Source organism: Bison bison, unplaced genomic scaffold (assembly GCF_000754665.1).
Source record: "Bison bison bison isolate TAMUID 2011002044 unplaced genomic scaffold, Bison_UMD1.0 scf7180017864516, whole genome shotgun sequence".
Classification (NCBI taxonomy): Eukaryota; Metazoa; Chordata; class Mammalia; order Artiodactyla; family Bovidae; genus Bison; species Bison bison.
In genome coordinates this window covers 10,040,831-10,056,450 of record NW_011495069.1, presented here as the reverse complement: position 1 = coordinate 10,056,450, position 15,620 = coordinate 10,040,831, and the positions used below count along the sequence as shown (strand labels likewise).

The window sequence follows — 15,620 nt, the reverse complement described above, 5'->3', positions numbered from 1 at the left end:
AAAGTAAAGTCTGACACTGTTTCCCCATCTATTTCCCATGAAGTGATGGGACCAGATGCCATGATCTTATTAGTTTTCTGAATGTTGAGTTTTAAGCCAACTTTTTCACTCTCCTCTTTCACTTTCATCAAGAGGCTTTTTAGTTCCTCTTCACTTTCTGCCATAAGGGTGGTGTCATCTGCATATCTGAGGTTATTGATATTTCTCCCTGAAGGCCTTAAAACCATTTCTGGAAGACCTTTTCTTTCCCTCCTGCAACTTTATTTCCCAGAGGGAAATTGGAGGGCCCGTGGATGGATGAGGAGCTTTTTTTTTTTAATAGCTATTTCTACTAGGAAACATTATGTGCAAGCTAAACAACAGCTTTAGATCCTAGTTTCAGATGCTCGTTTAGACTGGTGTTTAAGTGAGGTCCTACTTTCTTTGCTTTATACAATCTGGGAGAGGGATCCAAGGCAGCCCTAAAACCATTGTCTCCATGGATTACCTCAATTTTGCAATTTAACTGATGTTTCTCCCTGCAAGAGCCTTCTCTGAGCAAACAGCTGTGAATTGGTGACTCAATGGTAAAGAATCAACCTGCCAATGCAGGAGACATAGGTTTGATCCCTGGGTCAGGAACATCCCCTGGAGAAGGGCATGGCAACCCGCTCCGGTATTCTTGCCTGGGAAATCCCATGAACAGAGGAGCCTGGTGGGCTACAGTCCATGGGGTCACAAAAGAGTGAGACACGACCTAGTGACTAAAACAAGAAGATAGAAAGTTGGGAAATGAGGGAAGTTTACATTTTCAGCCGTTTAAAGGGAGTTTCCTATCTTCTGCATTTGGGTGTTTTCTTTCTTTCTAGGCTAGCTGTGGATTTTCTAAGCAACGAGGGACACATCTATTCCACCGTGGATGATGATCATTTTAAATCCACAGACGCAGAATAACTGGATCTAATTGGGTACCCAAGATATTTTCCAGTTGGACCTTTTTTTGCAACCTCTTGTCTCCAGCTGTCCATATAATTGGCAAGTTGACTTCTAGGAAGTAGATTTCATCTATAAAAGATCTCAACTGACATCCTTTTGAAACTTATTACTACTCTTCTGTGTTTTTCATGGACTTCCCTGGTAGCTCAGACGGTAAAGTGTCTGCCTACAATGTGGGAGACCCGGGTTAGATCCCTGGGTCAGGACGATCCCCCGGAGAAGGAAACGGCAACCCACTCCAGTATTCATGCCTGGAAAATCCCATGGACCGAGGAGCCTGGTGGGCTACCATCCATGGGGTCGCAAAGAATCAGACACGACTGAGCAACTTCTGTGTTTTTGAAGCTCAAAGGGATATGGGTCACTGAAAAGGATATAAACCAGGGCAGAATTTCTTAAAGAAGTAACAGATTAGTTAGTTACAACATCAAGATAAATGGAATTGAAACAGAGATGCTACCAAGAGAGTTGGGCAGTACTGCTTAAATAATGCTCAAGAGTTTCTATTCTTAAATTGTTTCCTCTTGAGAGAAGATGAGCAGCCCTGGGCCCACTCCCCTCTGCCTTTTCTGTTCCCCACTTTGGTTGTGTGTTGTCACTTTCAGAATTGCACTTTTTTCACCTTGTCATAGTAGCTGCCAAAGTGTGTTTTTATAAACATGGGGTTCTAGAGCGCTGGCTTCCTGGGGCAGAGGAGAGAAAGAAATGTGTGTTGTACAAAATCAGTACGTTCATATGTTTAATAAAATAGTTCTATTATTGAAGTAACTTGTAAAAATGTTATTTCTTTATGCTGCAGTAATTAATACTTTATCATCTCAACCTAATTCTTAGATAAGTTAATGAGCTGTAACATGCAAATAGAAGTTCTGTAGCTGCTTTAAGTGTTTCTAAATGAGACCTACCAGCAGCTGTGTGGAGAAGGCCCCACCCCGCCGTGGTTTCTGACAGCAAACAACAATGTGGTTGCTCTCTGTGCTCGCAGGATACTTCCCACCTGGGGAGCTGTGCAGATGCTTACAAGCCAGTCAGCCAGTGTGCTTATTTGCAAGCGTGTCCATTCTTGTTTCCTAAAAGAACAATGGCTAAAAACAGGTTTAAAAAAATGTATTCATTTGAATATGGAATGCATGATAGAATACTTCCATGGGTGGTGGACTTCTCTTTCTAGTTACCATGCTGATGCCCTCAAATGGGCAAGAGGACAAGAGCAGTGGTTTGGGTTTTTCTTTCTTCTTTTCATTTTGAATTTGATTTAGCAATCAAAAACTGCTTGCTCATTAACCCAGCTAGTGTTTATTCAATACCTACTGTGTCGGCTCATTTGCCAACTTCCAGGAGTATAAAGCAAGAGACTGGTGTCCCAGGTGTTGCCGACTCCACATTCCCAGTAACACAGAGTAGCTGCCCAGTGATAGAGTTCCCTGCCATCTCGGCATTGACATGATCTTACAGGAGTTCTGTAGTTCCCGAGCACCACAGAGGCCCTTGGGGCTGAGCAGAGGCGGGCCACTCCTCAGCAGAATGAAACCCCAGCCTCTAGAGCTTCTGCCTGCTCAGGCTGGGGGAACGCACACTTGGATGTTTGTGGTTACCTGGGACGTCGGGAATGCAGTGTTCCCTTGGCACACTGTTGAGACAGCAGAACAGCACAGTGACCCAAGCGCTCAGAAATCCCGTGTCACGGCCAAGCCATGAGTACAGCCTCCTCTCAGGAAGGTCTTACTAGATGTACAGGTGGGAAATGTTGAGAGAAATTAAAAACTCTTGATACATTTTTGAGCATGCACCTCCAAGTTACATTCCTTTATTTAACAGTTATTTATATGTTACTATGTTAGTTTGTTACATATATTACAAAACATTCAAAAATTAAAAATGAAAAGATATTAAAAATAAATATAAAGGGATACTATTACAGAACATCACGGTTTGAACTGTGCAGGTCCACTTATACTCAGATTTTTTTCAATAAGTACATACTACACAATCCACAGTTGGTTGCGGTTGCATCTGCGTATACAGAGGGCCAACTGTAAAGTGATCTGAGGGTTTTTTGACTGTGGGGGTCAGCACGCTAACCCCCTTGTTGCACCAGGGTCAGCTGTAATTCTTTTGTTTCCCAGTCAGTCATCATGCGCACTCACTTTGGAGATCACTGCCAGGGGGTGGGGGGACTCTAACCTCACTATAATACCCTCCTCCCACCCCGTGGTTTATCATGGAGGGAAGACGACACAGGCACCCTGAGGGTGGTGTCTGCCTTTGGTCCGTTCCCTGCCTGACCCCGTTGCTCTGGTAAGACATTCACAATGTGGTTTTCAAGCATGTTTTCCTTGTAAGCCCAGCTTTCCCTGCTGGGAAATCACTGCCTTTTTCCTCATAGTAGCATTTGGCCACTCAGAAATCCCCTTTTGTGGAAACTGGTGGTCCTCTCCTGTGCCTCCCTTTTGTGACCTTACTCAGTTTGGTGCCAAAATCCAGTGCAGACATGAAAGTGAAAACTGTTGCCATTTTGCATGTGCTCTTGACCCCTAGGGGTTCTGTACCCAGGAGGAACTTTTTTTTGCTTACTGCTTTTCCCAGAATGCTCTCTCCTCAGGGTCCGCTGTGTAGTACAGACTGTGTCTGCGAAGGAGGGCATGGGAACTGGTGTGAAGACAAGGATGAATGCTAGGTACTGGAGACTGGCCCAGCAGCAATAGTCACCGTGCAGTGGTCACCTGAAGAGCTCCGTGCTGGGGTGTGGCATGGGTCCAGAGAGCCGGAGGGATGGTAGCAGGCAAAGGAAGGACACTCAGGTGTAATGCCTAGAATCAAGGAGTGGAAACTGGACCCTCTATTCAGCTCCCACCTCAGCTGGAGACTCCTACCATCTATTTGTCTATCCTGTCCTCTGCTGACAATCCTGCCATTGTCTGCCTCAGAGAGTTGAGAGTTTAGGTAGGGCTTGTAAAAAGTCTGGCACACAGATGCAACTAGTAAGTGATCATGATTATCATTCTTCTAGAAGCTCAGATGTAATTTTTATCCTCTGGTTTTATAAAATAATATTGGATAGTCACCTCTAGCTGTTCATGTGCTGGGTGCTGCAGAGATGAGGAAGACAGTCCTGGTCCCTCAGAGGCTCAGAGCTGGGGATGGGGAGGGGGAGACGAGAGTGGAGCAGGGGTGGTATGTGTCTTAAAGAAACTCCCACTGCAGCGTGTGATCAGGATTGAGTCCCCAGAGGCAGGAGGCACTGTGCTGCCACATCCAGGTGGGCAGTCTCTTGGATTCCTTCCTGCACTAACCAGTGGGGCAGCTGGTATTGCAGATACAGGATTGAGTAGAACCCAGTCGGCTACTTGATACCAAAGCTCTGAGGCTGAGAGAGCCGAATGCAAGATGCTGGGCCCAGAGAAGCCAGCTCCGGGTGGTAGGAACCTGGAACTGAGGGGAGCTGGTGCAGGTTTCCAGTCAGCCCTCAGACGGCCATTCCTCGTCCACAGTCTGATTTCTGAGAGGTCTTGTCCAAGGTCCTCTAAAAGCCTGTAACTGTTAGCTGGTATCTCCGATTCCCTGAGAAGCAGCAGTTAGGATGTAAGGTTCTTCCAGCGCCTAGAGGGTTTTCGAAAACTGCTCAGCTATTTCTTCGTAATCATGTTCATCATCTGCAAAAGAATCCAGGTCAGTAAGGATCTTCGGCCTTAGGTTGCTTCCCATCTTTAGGGCACTTCCACCCCCTGGACAGGGGAGGGTTTGGTCTGGATGCTCTAAGGTCCTTGCTAGCCCAGAAGCCACAATTGGTTGTGTCTGCACACTTTGCCAACCTTCCTGTGTGCGTTGGGGAGGGTAGTTGGATGAAGTCATTTTGCCTGCCAGGGCCCTGGAGCCCCTAGGTGAAGGACAGTAAGGATCCTTCAGCCTAAGCTCACCCCATATAAGCCTGTGCATCCAACTAGGACTGCAGAAGGGTCTGCCCACAGGCAGGGCCCTGCTGAGGGTATGGCTGGTGCCCTCAGAGGCAAAGCAGCAGCAGAATGGTGTGGGGGAGGGGAGAAGCAAGGATTGGATGAACGGGCTGAGGGAACTCACCTGAATCTTCAGTAATGGGCACAGCGGGCCTGCAGCCCTTCTTGCGGCCAGGAACCTCACTGTATAAATTGGAACTGTCCTGGGTGACCTTCGGCAAGGACTTTGTCCTGAGTTTAGGCAGCAGAGGTGGTTCCTGCAATTCTGAGACTTCAGAGGACTACATGGGAGAAAAAGCAGAAGTCAGCAGGGTCTCAAGAAATAGGGTGGCAGAGTCCACAAAATGCAATTTCCTCCAATTGTTACTTCCTCTGCTCCCCTCTGAACTTCCCTTTCAGAGTAGCACATCTCAGAACACCAGGAGTTTTTGCTACAAGCATTTGAAATGTTCTTTGGCAGGGGAAAAGGGGGTCAGGATTAGGGATGATGGGATTGGGGGCCAGACAGGAAAATGTCCCTGCATTTTTCCACAGGGATTTGGTCATCGTCCTTCAGATCTGTCACCAAAGGAACAAAATGTAGTCACAAAGCCTCAGAGCAAGAGTGCAGGGCTGAGGAGCATCCCAGAAGGAAGAGGACTTTTACTGAACTCCCATGTGCCAAACACCATGTGCCAAACACACCATGTGCCAAACACTGTATGCATGTCAGCCCATTTCACTCTCTGAGGAGCTGTTTGAGCCCCCAGTTTGTAGGTAAGGAACCAGGCTCAGTGAAATTGTGCCACGCCACACCTCACGCGGGATTTCTGGCTAGGTCAAGCTTGGGGCCCAGAACAGGTCTGTGACCTCTAAAAAGCTGCTGCTCGGGACATCCCTGGTGGTCCAGTGGTTAATAATCCGCCTGCTAGTGCAGGGGACGCAGGTTCGATCCCTGGCCTGGGAGGATCCCACATGTCCTGAGTCTGTGCTCTAGAGCCCACGTGCCGCAACGAGACGCCACTGCAACCGCAGCGAGAAGCAAGCACACCGCAACAAGAGAAAGCCCACGGCCGCAGTGAAGACCCAGCGCAGCCAAAAAAGAACAAAAATAAAGCCACCTCTTTTCCCGCCATGCTTTCAAGGGCAAACAGTACAGCGCCCTGGTGAGCAGCAGAGAACACCCGTGCCCAGGGAGGGAAAGTTGCTGGTTCTAGGACAACAAGCAGGGAAGAGGCCCAAAGAAACCAAGGCTGGGGCGGAGGTCTCGGATCTGTACCGCATTCTTTCCAACACTGTCACAGGCCTGCGTTTCAGATGTCCTAGTCTATTCTTTTTTTTTTTTCCTAGTCTATTCTTGATTCTTGTCAGAAAACAGCTACCCTACCTGCTGCCCCACAGATTGGAGTCCCTTCTGGGGCTGAGATGGTTCGGGGTCATTTTTCAACTTCCACCACCATCCCACTACCTCCCCACATAGTACAAATACAAGTCTCTCCACATCCCAAGATAATAGCTTGTTAACAGTTTACAAAGTGCTTTTTATACAACTCATTCCCCAACACCCTTTATCAGCAAAGCATGGCAGGTAGGTGCTCAGGCCATGTGGTCGGACCCAATTTCAACCTCCAGCCTGCCACTTGGCAGCTGTGTGTGTGTGTGTGCGCTTAGTCGCTCAGTCATGTCTGACTCTTCATGACCCTTTTGGCTGTAGCCCTCCAGGCTCCTCTGTCCACGGGATTTTTCAGGCAAGAGTACTGGAGTGGGTTGCCATGCCCTCCTCCAGGGGATCTCCCCAATCTCCCCAAACCAGAATCTCCTATGTCTCCTGCATGGCAGGTGGGTTCCTTACCTGCTGAGTCATTGGGGAAGCTCTAACTGTGTGATCTGAGGTAAACTCCTTTACCTCTCTGTGCCTCTTGTTTTCTCAACCATAAAAAGAACTGCCAGTGCCCACCTCAGAGGGAGGTTGTGAGGGCTAGGTGGGGCTGCATATAAGGTGCCTGCCCCAGAGTAAGAGCCCAACAAGTGAAAGTGAAGTGGCTCAGTGGTGTCCGACTGTGACCCCATGGACAATACAGTCCATGGAATTCTCCAGGCCAGAATACTGGAGTGGGTAGCCTTTCCCCTTCTCCAGGGGATCTTCCCAACCTCAGAATCGCACCAGGGTCTTCTACATTGCAGGCGGATTCTTTACCAACTGAGGCTAACAAAACCGCACTGAGAATTAGCAACGTTCTCTCAGGCTCACTGGTGAGGAAACGTGCCCAGAGCAGGGGTCCCTGCCGCAGAGTGAGGAAGCTGGGATGTGAACTTAGTATTTCTGACTCTTTGGTTCCTTCCCCCTTGTGATTCAGTCTGATTCCATTCAGACTCACTGACAGTGAGTTTTTCTCTGGAGAAAGTTTTTCTCACTTTCTCTGCCTGCCTTGGAGTCGGCAGAGCCTGCCCCACAGAACTCTTGTTCTAGCCCCAAAGACCAAATACAACTGATTAAAACTTCATGACTGGATGTCCCTGGTGGTCCAGTGGTTAAGAATCAGCCTCCAATGCAGGGAACGTGGGTTCAATCCCTGGTCCGGGAAGATTCCACAAACTGCGAGATGGCTAAGCCCGCACGCCTGGAGCCCATGCTCGGCAACAAGAGAAACCCACACACCGCAACTCGAGTAGCCCCCGCCCGCTGCAACTAGAGCGAGTGCACACAGCAGTGAAGACCCAGCGCAGCCAAAAAGAGAAAAAACGACACAGCCCCCCACCTCCAGGCTACATACAGCATGCAGGACTGTCACTGCCTTGGAAGAAATCTAAGCGGAGCCTTGCCCAGGAGTCTGAAAGGAGGAAGAACGTTCCTGGCAAAAAGACTGGCTTGCATGAAGTGCTGAGGCGGGAATCTTGGCATATTGAGGGAGCGTCAGGAGTTGGAGTATGGGCTGCTGACACGGAAAACAGGCCTGGGAAGGCGAGGCTGAAGTCAGCTCTAAGGGACCCTGGATACCATGTTAAGGGATTCCATCACCCCCAGCAACGGGGAGCCACTGAAGGGTTCAGAAGATGAGGCTGAGGCCCCTCAGCGACCAGGAGAGATGTGGGAGGCCGTTCCGATATCAGTGGGGAGGGGTTGAAGAGGCTGCTCTAACGGTTCAGGTGAAAAATGCTGCAGCGTGAGCTGGGGAGTGACAGCAGGGTTAGCAGAGACAGGAAGAGCCCTGTGAATTGGAGGCGCAATGCCATGCTCCAGTTCAGGGCCCCTGAACTGTGTAACTTGGGGCGCATCTCAGAGTCTCTGAGACCTCATTTTCTCAACCGTAAAATACGGATAATCACACTGATGTTAGGGTGGTAAGGATGGAATAGTGGGTACCCGGTGTGCACGTTTATAAACTGTAGGTTCCCTACGACTGGAAGAGAAGTGCCATGCCAAAGAAGGAACAGCAGGACTCGAACAATCCCAACAGAGGGCCCCTCCCTGCCCCCTGGGGTTCTCTTGGTACCTTGACGCCTTTCTCCTTGCTCATCTGCTTCTTCTGCTCACTGAGGCCCTTACTCTTTGGAGGCCTGGGTGGGGGAGCTTGACTCTCGACGGCTGGTAGCTTCCGCAGGCGATAGTAGAAGGCCTCCGTCAGCTCCTCCACTGTGGCCATGCGGAGGGCCCCAGACGGCTGGCCCGGCAGCTCCTTGACCTCCACGACAGTCAGGTCCAGCCACCGGGGAGGGATCTCGAAGCACATCTCGGGGTCGGAGTCCAGGCTGACCACCAAGAAGGGTTCCAGGATCTTCTCTTCCAGCTGCAGGCCCGGGAAGGAGGGCAGAGGGTCGGCGGGGTGCCTGGGGTCCTTGGCTACCACCTTGACCTCACAGGGCAGTGAGAACTGGGCAGTCAGGTCCTGCAGGCTATAACGCCGGGCATCGCTCAGCTCCTCCACAAAGCCTCCAGAGAAGTAGAGGGGCAGCAGAATCTGTTCTTGGTCCTCCACTTCTTCATCCTCCCCAGCCTCTTCCTCCCCAGTCGGCTCACCTAGCCGCTGACACACCAAGACATCTATGTCCCTCTCATGTTGCCCAAGGGCCTGGCCAGACCCCCGCACCTCCAGCCTGTCACCCACAGCCAGGGATGCAAACCCCAAGTTCTCCAGCTCATCTCCCTCACAGTCCTTTGTGGCCACGACCCGGAGCGGCTGGCCCGGCTGGAGAGCACCCAGGAGGTCGTAGGCCGTGGGGAACTCTCTCGGCCGCCGCCGCAGCTTGCCCCGGTAGGCCCCGGAGATCATGAAGTGTCTGGGTACCTTCCGGCCCCTGGTCGAGGCCAGGAACCGCCAGGGCGGTGAAGCCACGCCATGGAGGCAGAGCCTCTGGCCCTTCTGAAAGGAGCTCAGCCACGGGCTGAGGAAGTTGGGGGATCCCTGCGGAACTTCCAGGATCTCTGCAGCCAGGGGGAAGGGGCCTCCCCGGGCCAGGGCCTCGCTCAGCAGCAGCGGTTGTATGAAGTGAATGTGCTGCGAGGAGGTGGTGACGTCCTCCACGTCGACCTCCAGGGTGGAGGGGATCTTGACGACGGTCCTGCGGACTGTGGAGGGGAGAGGTCAGCCCGGGCCCACGCCCGCCTCCCCTCAGAGGTCTGGGTCTGCTGACCTCCTGCCTGTCTCTGTCTTTTCCTTCCTACCAGCATTTTCCTATTGTGCCAGCTTCCTCGCCCACTCCTTTCCTTGTACCTCTTTTAAAAAAGTTGTTATAGGGACTTCCCTGGCGGTCCAGTGGTTAAGACTTCGCCTTCCAATACAGGGGGGTGTGCGTTTGACCCCTGGTCGGGGAACTAAAACCCCCACATGCATGCCTAGTGGCCAAAAAAAACAAAACATAAAGCAGAAGCAATATTGTAACCAATTCAATAAAGACTTTTTAAATGGTCTACATTAAAAAAAAAAACTCTTTAAAAAATTAATAAAAAGTTATTATAGAAAGTTTTAAATGTTTACAAAAGTAGAATAGTATTGTGAACCCTTATGAACCTGTCACCCAGGTTCAACATTTAAACCCGTGGCTCATCTTCTTTCATTTATACCCCCATCTATCCATTCCCCCTCCACTGGGTTACTTTGAATCAGGATAATCATATCTTGCCATCTGTGACCATTTCAGTGTGTATTGCTAAAAGAAGGGATAATTAAAATTTTAATAACAACTAGGCAATGATCACATTGAAATAATAATTTGGTAATTCCTTAATATCACTGAATATCCAGTCAGTTTACTTTTAAAATTTTAATTGAATTTTGAATATAATTGTGCATAATTAAATATATCAAATTGTATACATTCAAATTTGATATAATTTTGAATATAAGCTGTCTTTCCAAATCCTTTCTGGATTTGAATAAATAAAAGTCAAATCAAGAAAAACAGTGACTGCGTGACTTTGGATAACATCCTGCCCTGGTGCTGAAAGTGCCAAGTGCATAAACTCGAAGAGAATGAGGAAAACTGGCCTACCCACTGTGTTGTGTGAGTCATACCACATGGAAATCGGAACAGGGAATGTTCCCATTTTGCAGATGAGAACACTGAGACTCCAAAGAATGGTGGTGACTTCCCTCAGGTCACATGGTTGGGATTTTTGCTCTGTGCCAGACGAGCTGATAATTGGTTGAAGCTGGGAGATGGGCAGATGTGGGCTCATTACATATATATATATTTTTTTTTTTTTTTTCTTTCCTTTAGAATGTTTTCTAGATTACCTGAGCTGCCTTATTCTCCAGGGCAGCCAACTCATTATTTAAAAAACAAAAACAAAAAAACTAGTAAACAAAGCATAGGCTGTTTCTTAAGACAGTCCTCAATGAGGCTTCTGGTAGCATCCAAAGCAGGGTTGATGAGGCAGGGGTCTGCCCAATCGGAGGCCAAGCCTGAGTGGAGGTAGAAGAATGGGGTGGGAGTGCCCTGGGAACCTCGACAGATACACCCATTCTTCTACCTTTGCTCCAGTGTGGCCGCCGACCAGCTAGACCTGGCAGGTTCTGCCTCTGCTTCACCAACCCTCTGTGTGCAGCCACCAGCCCGCCTAAGAAGTGACCTATGAAACAGCCGGGGGACTCAGCCAGACAGTGCCTTCCCCAACAGGAGGCCCTTCACCAGCAATCCTGCTCCCCAGAAACAGGAAAATACATTTCTGCAGAGCAAAGGCTCAAGGTTTCACTTTGTAACACTGTTTCTTTGTCCTAGCAGTGGACAAGCGCACAACCCAACTTTTGCCCAATTTTATAAACTATATGGGATCTCACTCAAGTTACCCTGTTTTCCTATCTCCTTTTGCACCCAACTTCCACTGCTGGGGAATCTTAACTCCGTTACATTGTATATACCAGGTAAACCACCCAGAATCCCTGGTTTATCCATCAAAGCAACTCCCCTGGGACCCCTCTGTCCCTCCCGCCTCCCACCCCCATCCTCCTGCCCAGGGAACTCACAGTGCATGATGGCTTCGACCTCATACTGGGGCTTCAAGGTCAGGGAGCGCCAGGGGAAGGCGGAGCAGGTAAGAAGGGTGTCCCTCACGGTGGGGTCCTGCAGCACCTGGAGCAGGGTCCGAGGGGGCCCGGGCTCCAGTTTCCAGAAGGGCCCCTGCTGGGACAAGGGCAGGTGCAGAAAGCCCTGCTGGGCCCCGGAGTCCAGCACACAGCGGGCACAGCAGGCCCCCTGGTGCATCTCCACAGCCTCCAGCTTGAGGGGCTGCTCTTGAGGCACCACCCTGGCCTTGGTGGCGATTCTGTGGGTCGACATGAAGCGGATGGGCAGTGACTTGGAGCTCTGGGTTGCAGCATAGACCAGCTCCTCCAGGGTTCCATAGCTCTGGGGGCCGGTGAGGGGGCTGAAGAGGCCTGTGGGGGCACAGCAGGGGGTGTCAGGGTGGGGCAGGCTTTTGCTCAGCCTAGGGCCGTGAACCCCACACCCAGGTCTGGCTGCAGAGAACCAGGCAGAATCCCAAGGACAGGGGTCAAAGGTGGGCCAGTGTTGGCATATCTGGACTGCAGGGCTGAGGGACTAGAGGCGGCAAGTGACCGTGTGCGAACGGACAGCGAGGGGCAGGGCTGGGGACGGTTCCTTCCAACACAGACACAGAGGGATCGTCACCAGAGACGGAACAGGACAGACACACTGACTGCCACATTTTCCCGCCTCCCAGCCCCTCCTGCCTCTGAAGTTTTCCATCTTTGCCCCCAGACACCTCAGCACTGCTCTGTTTCCACACACCAGCTCCCATCACCCTGTCCTGGGTGGGCGAGCGCCATTGTCCCTCCCAAACTAGAAACCCAAGAGCTACTGGCCAGTGACCTCTGACCAGCTCTTTCCCCTTCCTCCCGCCGCCCTGTCCATTCTTCTGCTACCAGACTGGCCTAAGATATCTCATGTCTGGAGGTAATACCACTTCTACATTTTCCTGCCGAAACCCTCCACACAAATCTATTCGAGGAAACACCACACAAACTCGGTCTGAAGGACATTCTGCAAAAGTACTGATCTGGACTGTTCAAAAAACGTTGATATCAAGGCAAAGGCAGGCGGAGGAACTATTTCAGCCTAAAGGAGACTAAAGGAGGCTAAACTGAATGTCATGTGTGATCTGAGGCTGGATTCTGAATCAAGGCAAACACCAGGCTATCAAGGATATATTATAGGGCAGCTGGTGAAATTTGAATACAGACTGTGGGCTAGACAGTAGTATTGTATCAATACTGGATTTTCTGAATTTAATCACTCAACTACAGCTTTGTGAGTGAACGCCTTTGTTTTCTAGGAGATACACTGAATTAGGAGTAATATTTAGATGTAATGGGGCATCATGTCTGTAACTTACTCTCAAATGGTTCGGAAAAAGATACATATATATATACATACACACACAGATAGATATATAAAAAGATTATATATATACACACATATAATAGTAATATATGTTCATATGTATGTATATGTATATATAATACACAGAGAGAGAAAACAAACGTAACAAAATGCTTAATAATTGGTGAATCTGGATAAACAGTATATAAGAATTCTAGAAAGTCTTCTGTAAGTCTGAAATTATTTCAAGTTTTTAAAAAATCCTCAAAATAGAAAATAAAACCTATCACTTCCCTTTTTAAAACCCTCTTTGGCTACTTAATGCCTTCAAAATAAAGACTGAAATGGATCAGTGCCGCACAAAAGCCTCCCCCAGTGGTCTGGCTTCCACTCACCTCCCCACCTCTTGCTCCTCACCTGGAACCCAAGCCCTCACCAGGCCCCTTATAGACCTGATGCCCCGTTATATCTAAATATTACTCCTAATATTTGGTGCATCTCCTAAGAAACAAAAACATTCACTCACAAAACTGTACTTCAGGGATTAAAATCAGGAAAGCATACTGAGAACAAGCCCTCAGAGGGCGCCTGCTCTGAGCCCAGTCCTGTTCTAAGCACATCATATGTGGCAACTCATTTAATGCTCACATCAACCTTGTTGCTCAGCCGCTCAGTCGTGTCCGACTCTTTGAGACCCCATGGACTGCAGCACGCCAGGCTTCCCTGTGTTTCACTATCTCCCGGAGTTTGCTCAAACTCATGTCCTTTGAGTAGGTGATGCCCTCAAGCCTGACTCCCTCATGACAGAAGACGGAGCAGAGGCAGAGAGACCGCGGGAACTCACCACAGCCACAGCTAGTAGCCGGCAGACCTGGGGATTCCCACCCAGGCTGCTGGTTTTAGCGTCTGGGCCTGTGGTCCACCACGCCGCACGCCTCCTGCAGTGACTATGCTATGTGAACGTGCCACTCCCTCTAGCTGGGATCCTTGGTCCAGCTCAGGTGCCACCTCCCCCAGGAAGCCCGCACAGACCTCTGAGGCAGGCCCCTCATGCCCAGAGCCCTCTCTAAACGGGTGCCTACCTCTGCTGTCCTCCTCCCTGCCATCCTGGAAGCTCCCCACTGGAGGAGGCTGTATCTGATTCATCCTGAGCACACACCCCCCAGCCCCTAGCACAAGGCCTGGTGAGCAGCAAGGGTCAATACATGTTTGGTGAGTGGATGTGGGAATGAAGACAAAAACAGGCACGTGGTCAAAGACACAAAACAGGAAAAGTCCCCGCCAAGAGGCAGACGTCATCAGAGATGGACAAGGAGAGCACACAGCCACGCCGGCTGCGGGCACTGTCAGAGCGCTCAGGGGTCATCTGTGCTTCGGGGCTGGGTGGCGGTGGATGTGAGGGCCGTGGGGGCCAACCCAGAGGGCTGGGGGTTTGTGCGGGGGGTCCAGTGGGTCCGAGAGTGTGCCTGGAGGGTTCCGGGGCACTCAGGGAGGCAGAGGTGCCCGCCTTACCCTGGAAATTGGGAGCGAGCTCGGTGGTCTGGCCTGTCCCTGGGTTCTCACAGACCACCTTTTGGAGGCGAACATGGGTGACCTTGATCAAGTCTCCTGTGGAGAGGCAGCACTCGTTCCCAGAGATCTCGTAGATGGAGCCTGTGGAGACACAGCAAGCTCAGTTTCGCCCATTCAGCAAATGCTAGTCACTGGGGGCCAGGGCTCTGTTCCCCCAAGACGTCACTCACCACACCTTGGCCCTCATTGTTCCCGCCACCTGGAATGCCCTTCCCTGTCTTCCCTGCCCAGCATCCACAGGCTCAGCTGTCCTCAGGCAGCATCCATGCCACTTTGCCTGCATTTAGCACTGACTGTACCCCTCTGTGGTCACAACCCCCAGCCTCTGGAACTTAACTCATACAGCAGGACTGATCCAGCTCACCTAGCACAGGCCCAGCCTCGAACAGGGTGTGTAAGTCATGAATGTATAAACCACCCAGTAAATCCCAATTCCCTTATTGCGTACTAAGTCGCTTCAGTCGTGTCCAACCCTTTGGGACCCTATGGACTGTTAGCTTGCCAGGCTCCTCTGTCCATGAGATTCTCCAAGCAAGAAAACTGGAGTGGGTTGCCATGCTATCCTCCAGGGGATCTTCCCCACCCAGGGATCGAACTCAGGTCTCCTGGATTGCAGGTGGATTCTTTACCATCTGAGCCACTAGAGAAGCCCAATTCCCTTATTAGACAGCTGCAAAGTCAAGCCCAGACAGGCTCTGAGATCACACACAGCCAAACACCCACCCTGGCATTTTCTTCTTCAAACGACTTGTTTTTAAAGGAAGCACAGGAGAGAATGGCAGTCCACTGAGAGGGTGGGCCCTGTAGGCAGGGTTCCGGGTCCCCACTTTCAAGCACAGTAGCCCCACGTTTCCTGGTTTCAAGAGCTTAAAGCCGCATCCAGAACATGGAAGGTGCTCGATAAAGATCTTTCCACTCGGGCAGTGCATAGGCCCCCACCCCGCCATCCTGCTGAAGGAAGGACAGACACTGCAGGTGGGCAAACCTCGAGGCCACCTGACTCTACCTCACACCGAAGGCAGCCCCAGAAGGGCCCGAAAAATCAATGAAAACCCCATCCCTTACCCCCAGGAAAATACACTCAGGCTCCAACACACAGTTCAGGCTCCAGACCCTCGAGGCTGGTAAGAACAGCCTTGGTGCTGGAGATGGACTCGATGCCTGCTGCTGTGCCCAGTACTGCAGGGGTATCACTGTGCTCAAGACCCATGGCTGTCCTTGGAGGGAAGGACTTTCTTCCTATATAAGGTCTTGCCAAGACTAGGCAAGGATGAATGGGCAGCCAAGATGATCAGGTAATCA

General features: G+C 50.5%; 2 protein-coding genes across 2 annotated transcripts in view; one reads left to right on the top strand and one right to left on the bottom strand.

The window, feature by feature from the left end:
- The window catches only part of RPA2 (replication protein A2, 32kDa), a 22,091-nt gene extending 20,338 nt beyond the window's left edge, over positions 1-1,753 (top strand). Inside the window, exon 9 of the mRNA XM_010830149.1 lies at positions 849-1,753. Coding sequence (XP_010828451.1) covers positions 849-933 — 85 coding nt within the window. The 3' untranslated portion in view covers positions 934-1,753. The remainder of the gene's footprint in view (positions 1-848) is intronic.
- Positions 1,754-2,749: 996 nt separating this feature from the next.
- THEMIS2 (thymocyte selection associated family member 2) overlaps positions 2,750-15,620 on the bottom strand; it is a 14,333-nt gene continuing 1,462 nt past the window's right edge. Inside the window, exons 2-6 of the mRNA XM_010830148.1 lie at positions 14,259-14,399; positions 11,372-11,782; positions 8,402-9,474; positions 5,053-5,209; positions 2,750-4,628 (exon numbers count right to left, since the gene is read on the bottom strand). Coding sequence (XP_010828450.1) covers positions 4,576-4,628; positions 5,053-5,209; positions 8,402-9,474; positions 11,372-11,782; positions 14,259-14,399 — 1,835 coding nt within the window. The 3' untranslated portion in view covers positions 2,750-4,575. The remainder of the gene's footprint in view (positions 4,629-5,052; positions 5,210-8,401; positions 9,475-11,371; positions 11,783-14,258; positions 14,400-15,620) is intronic.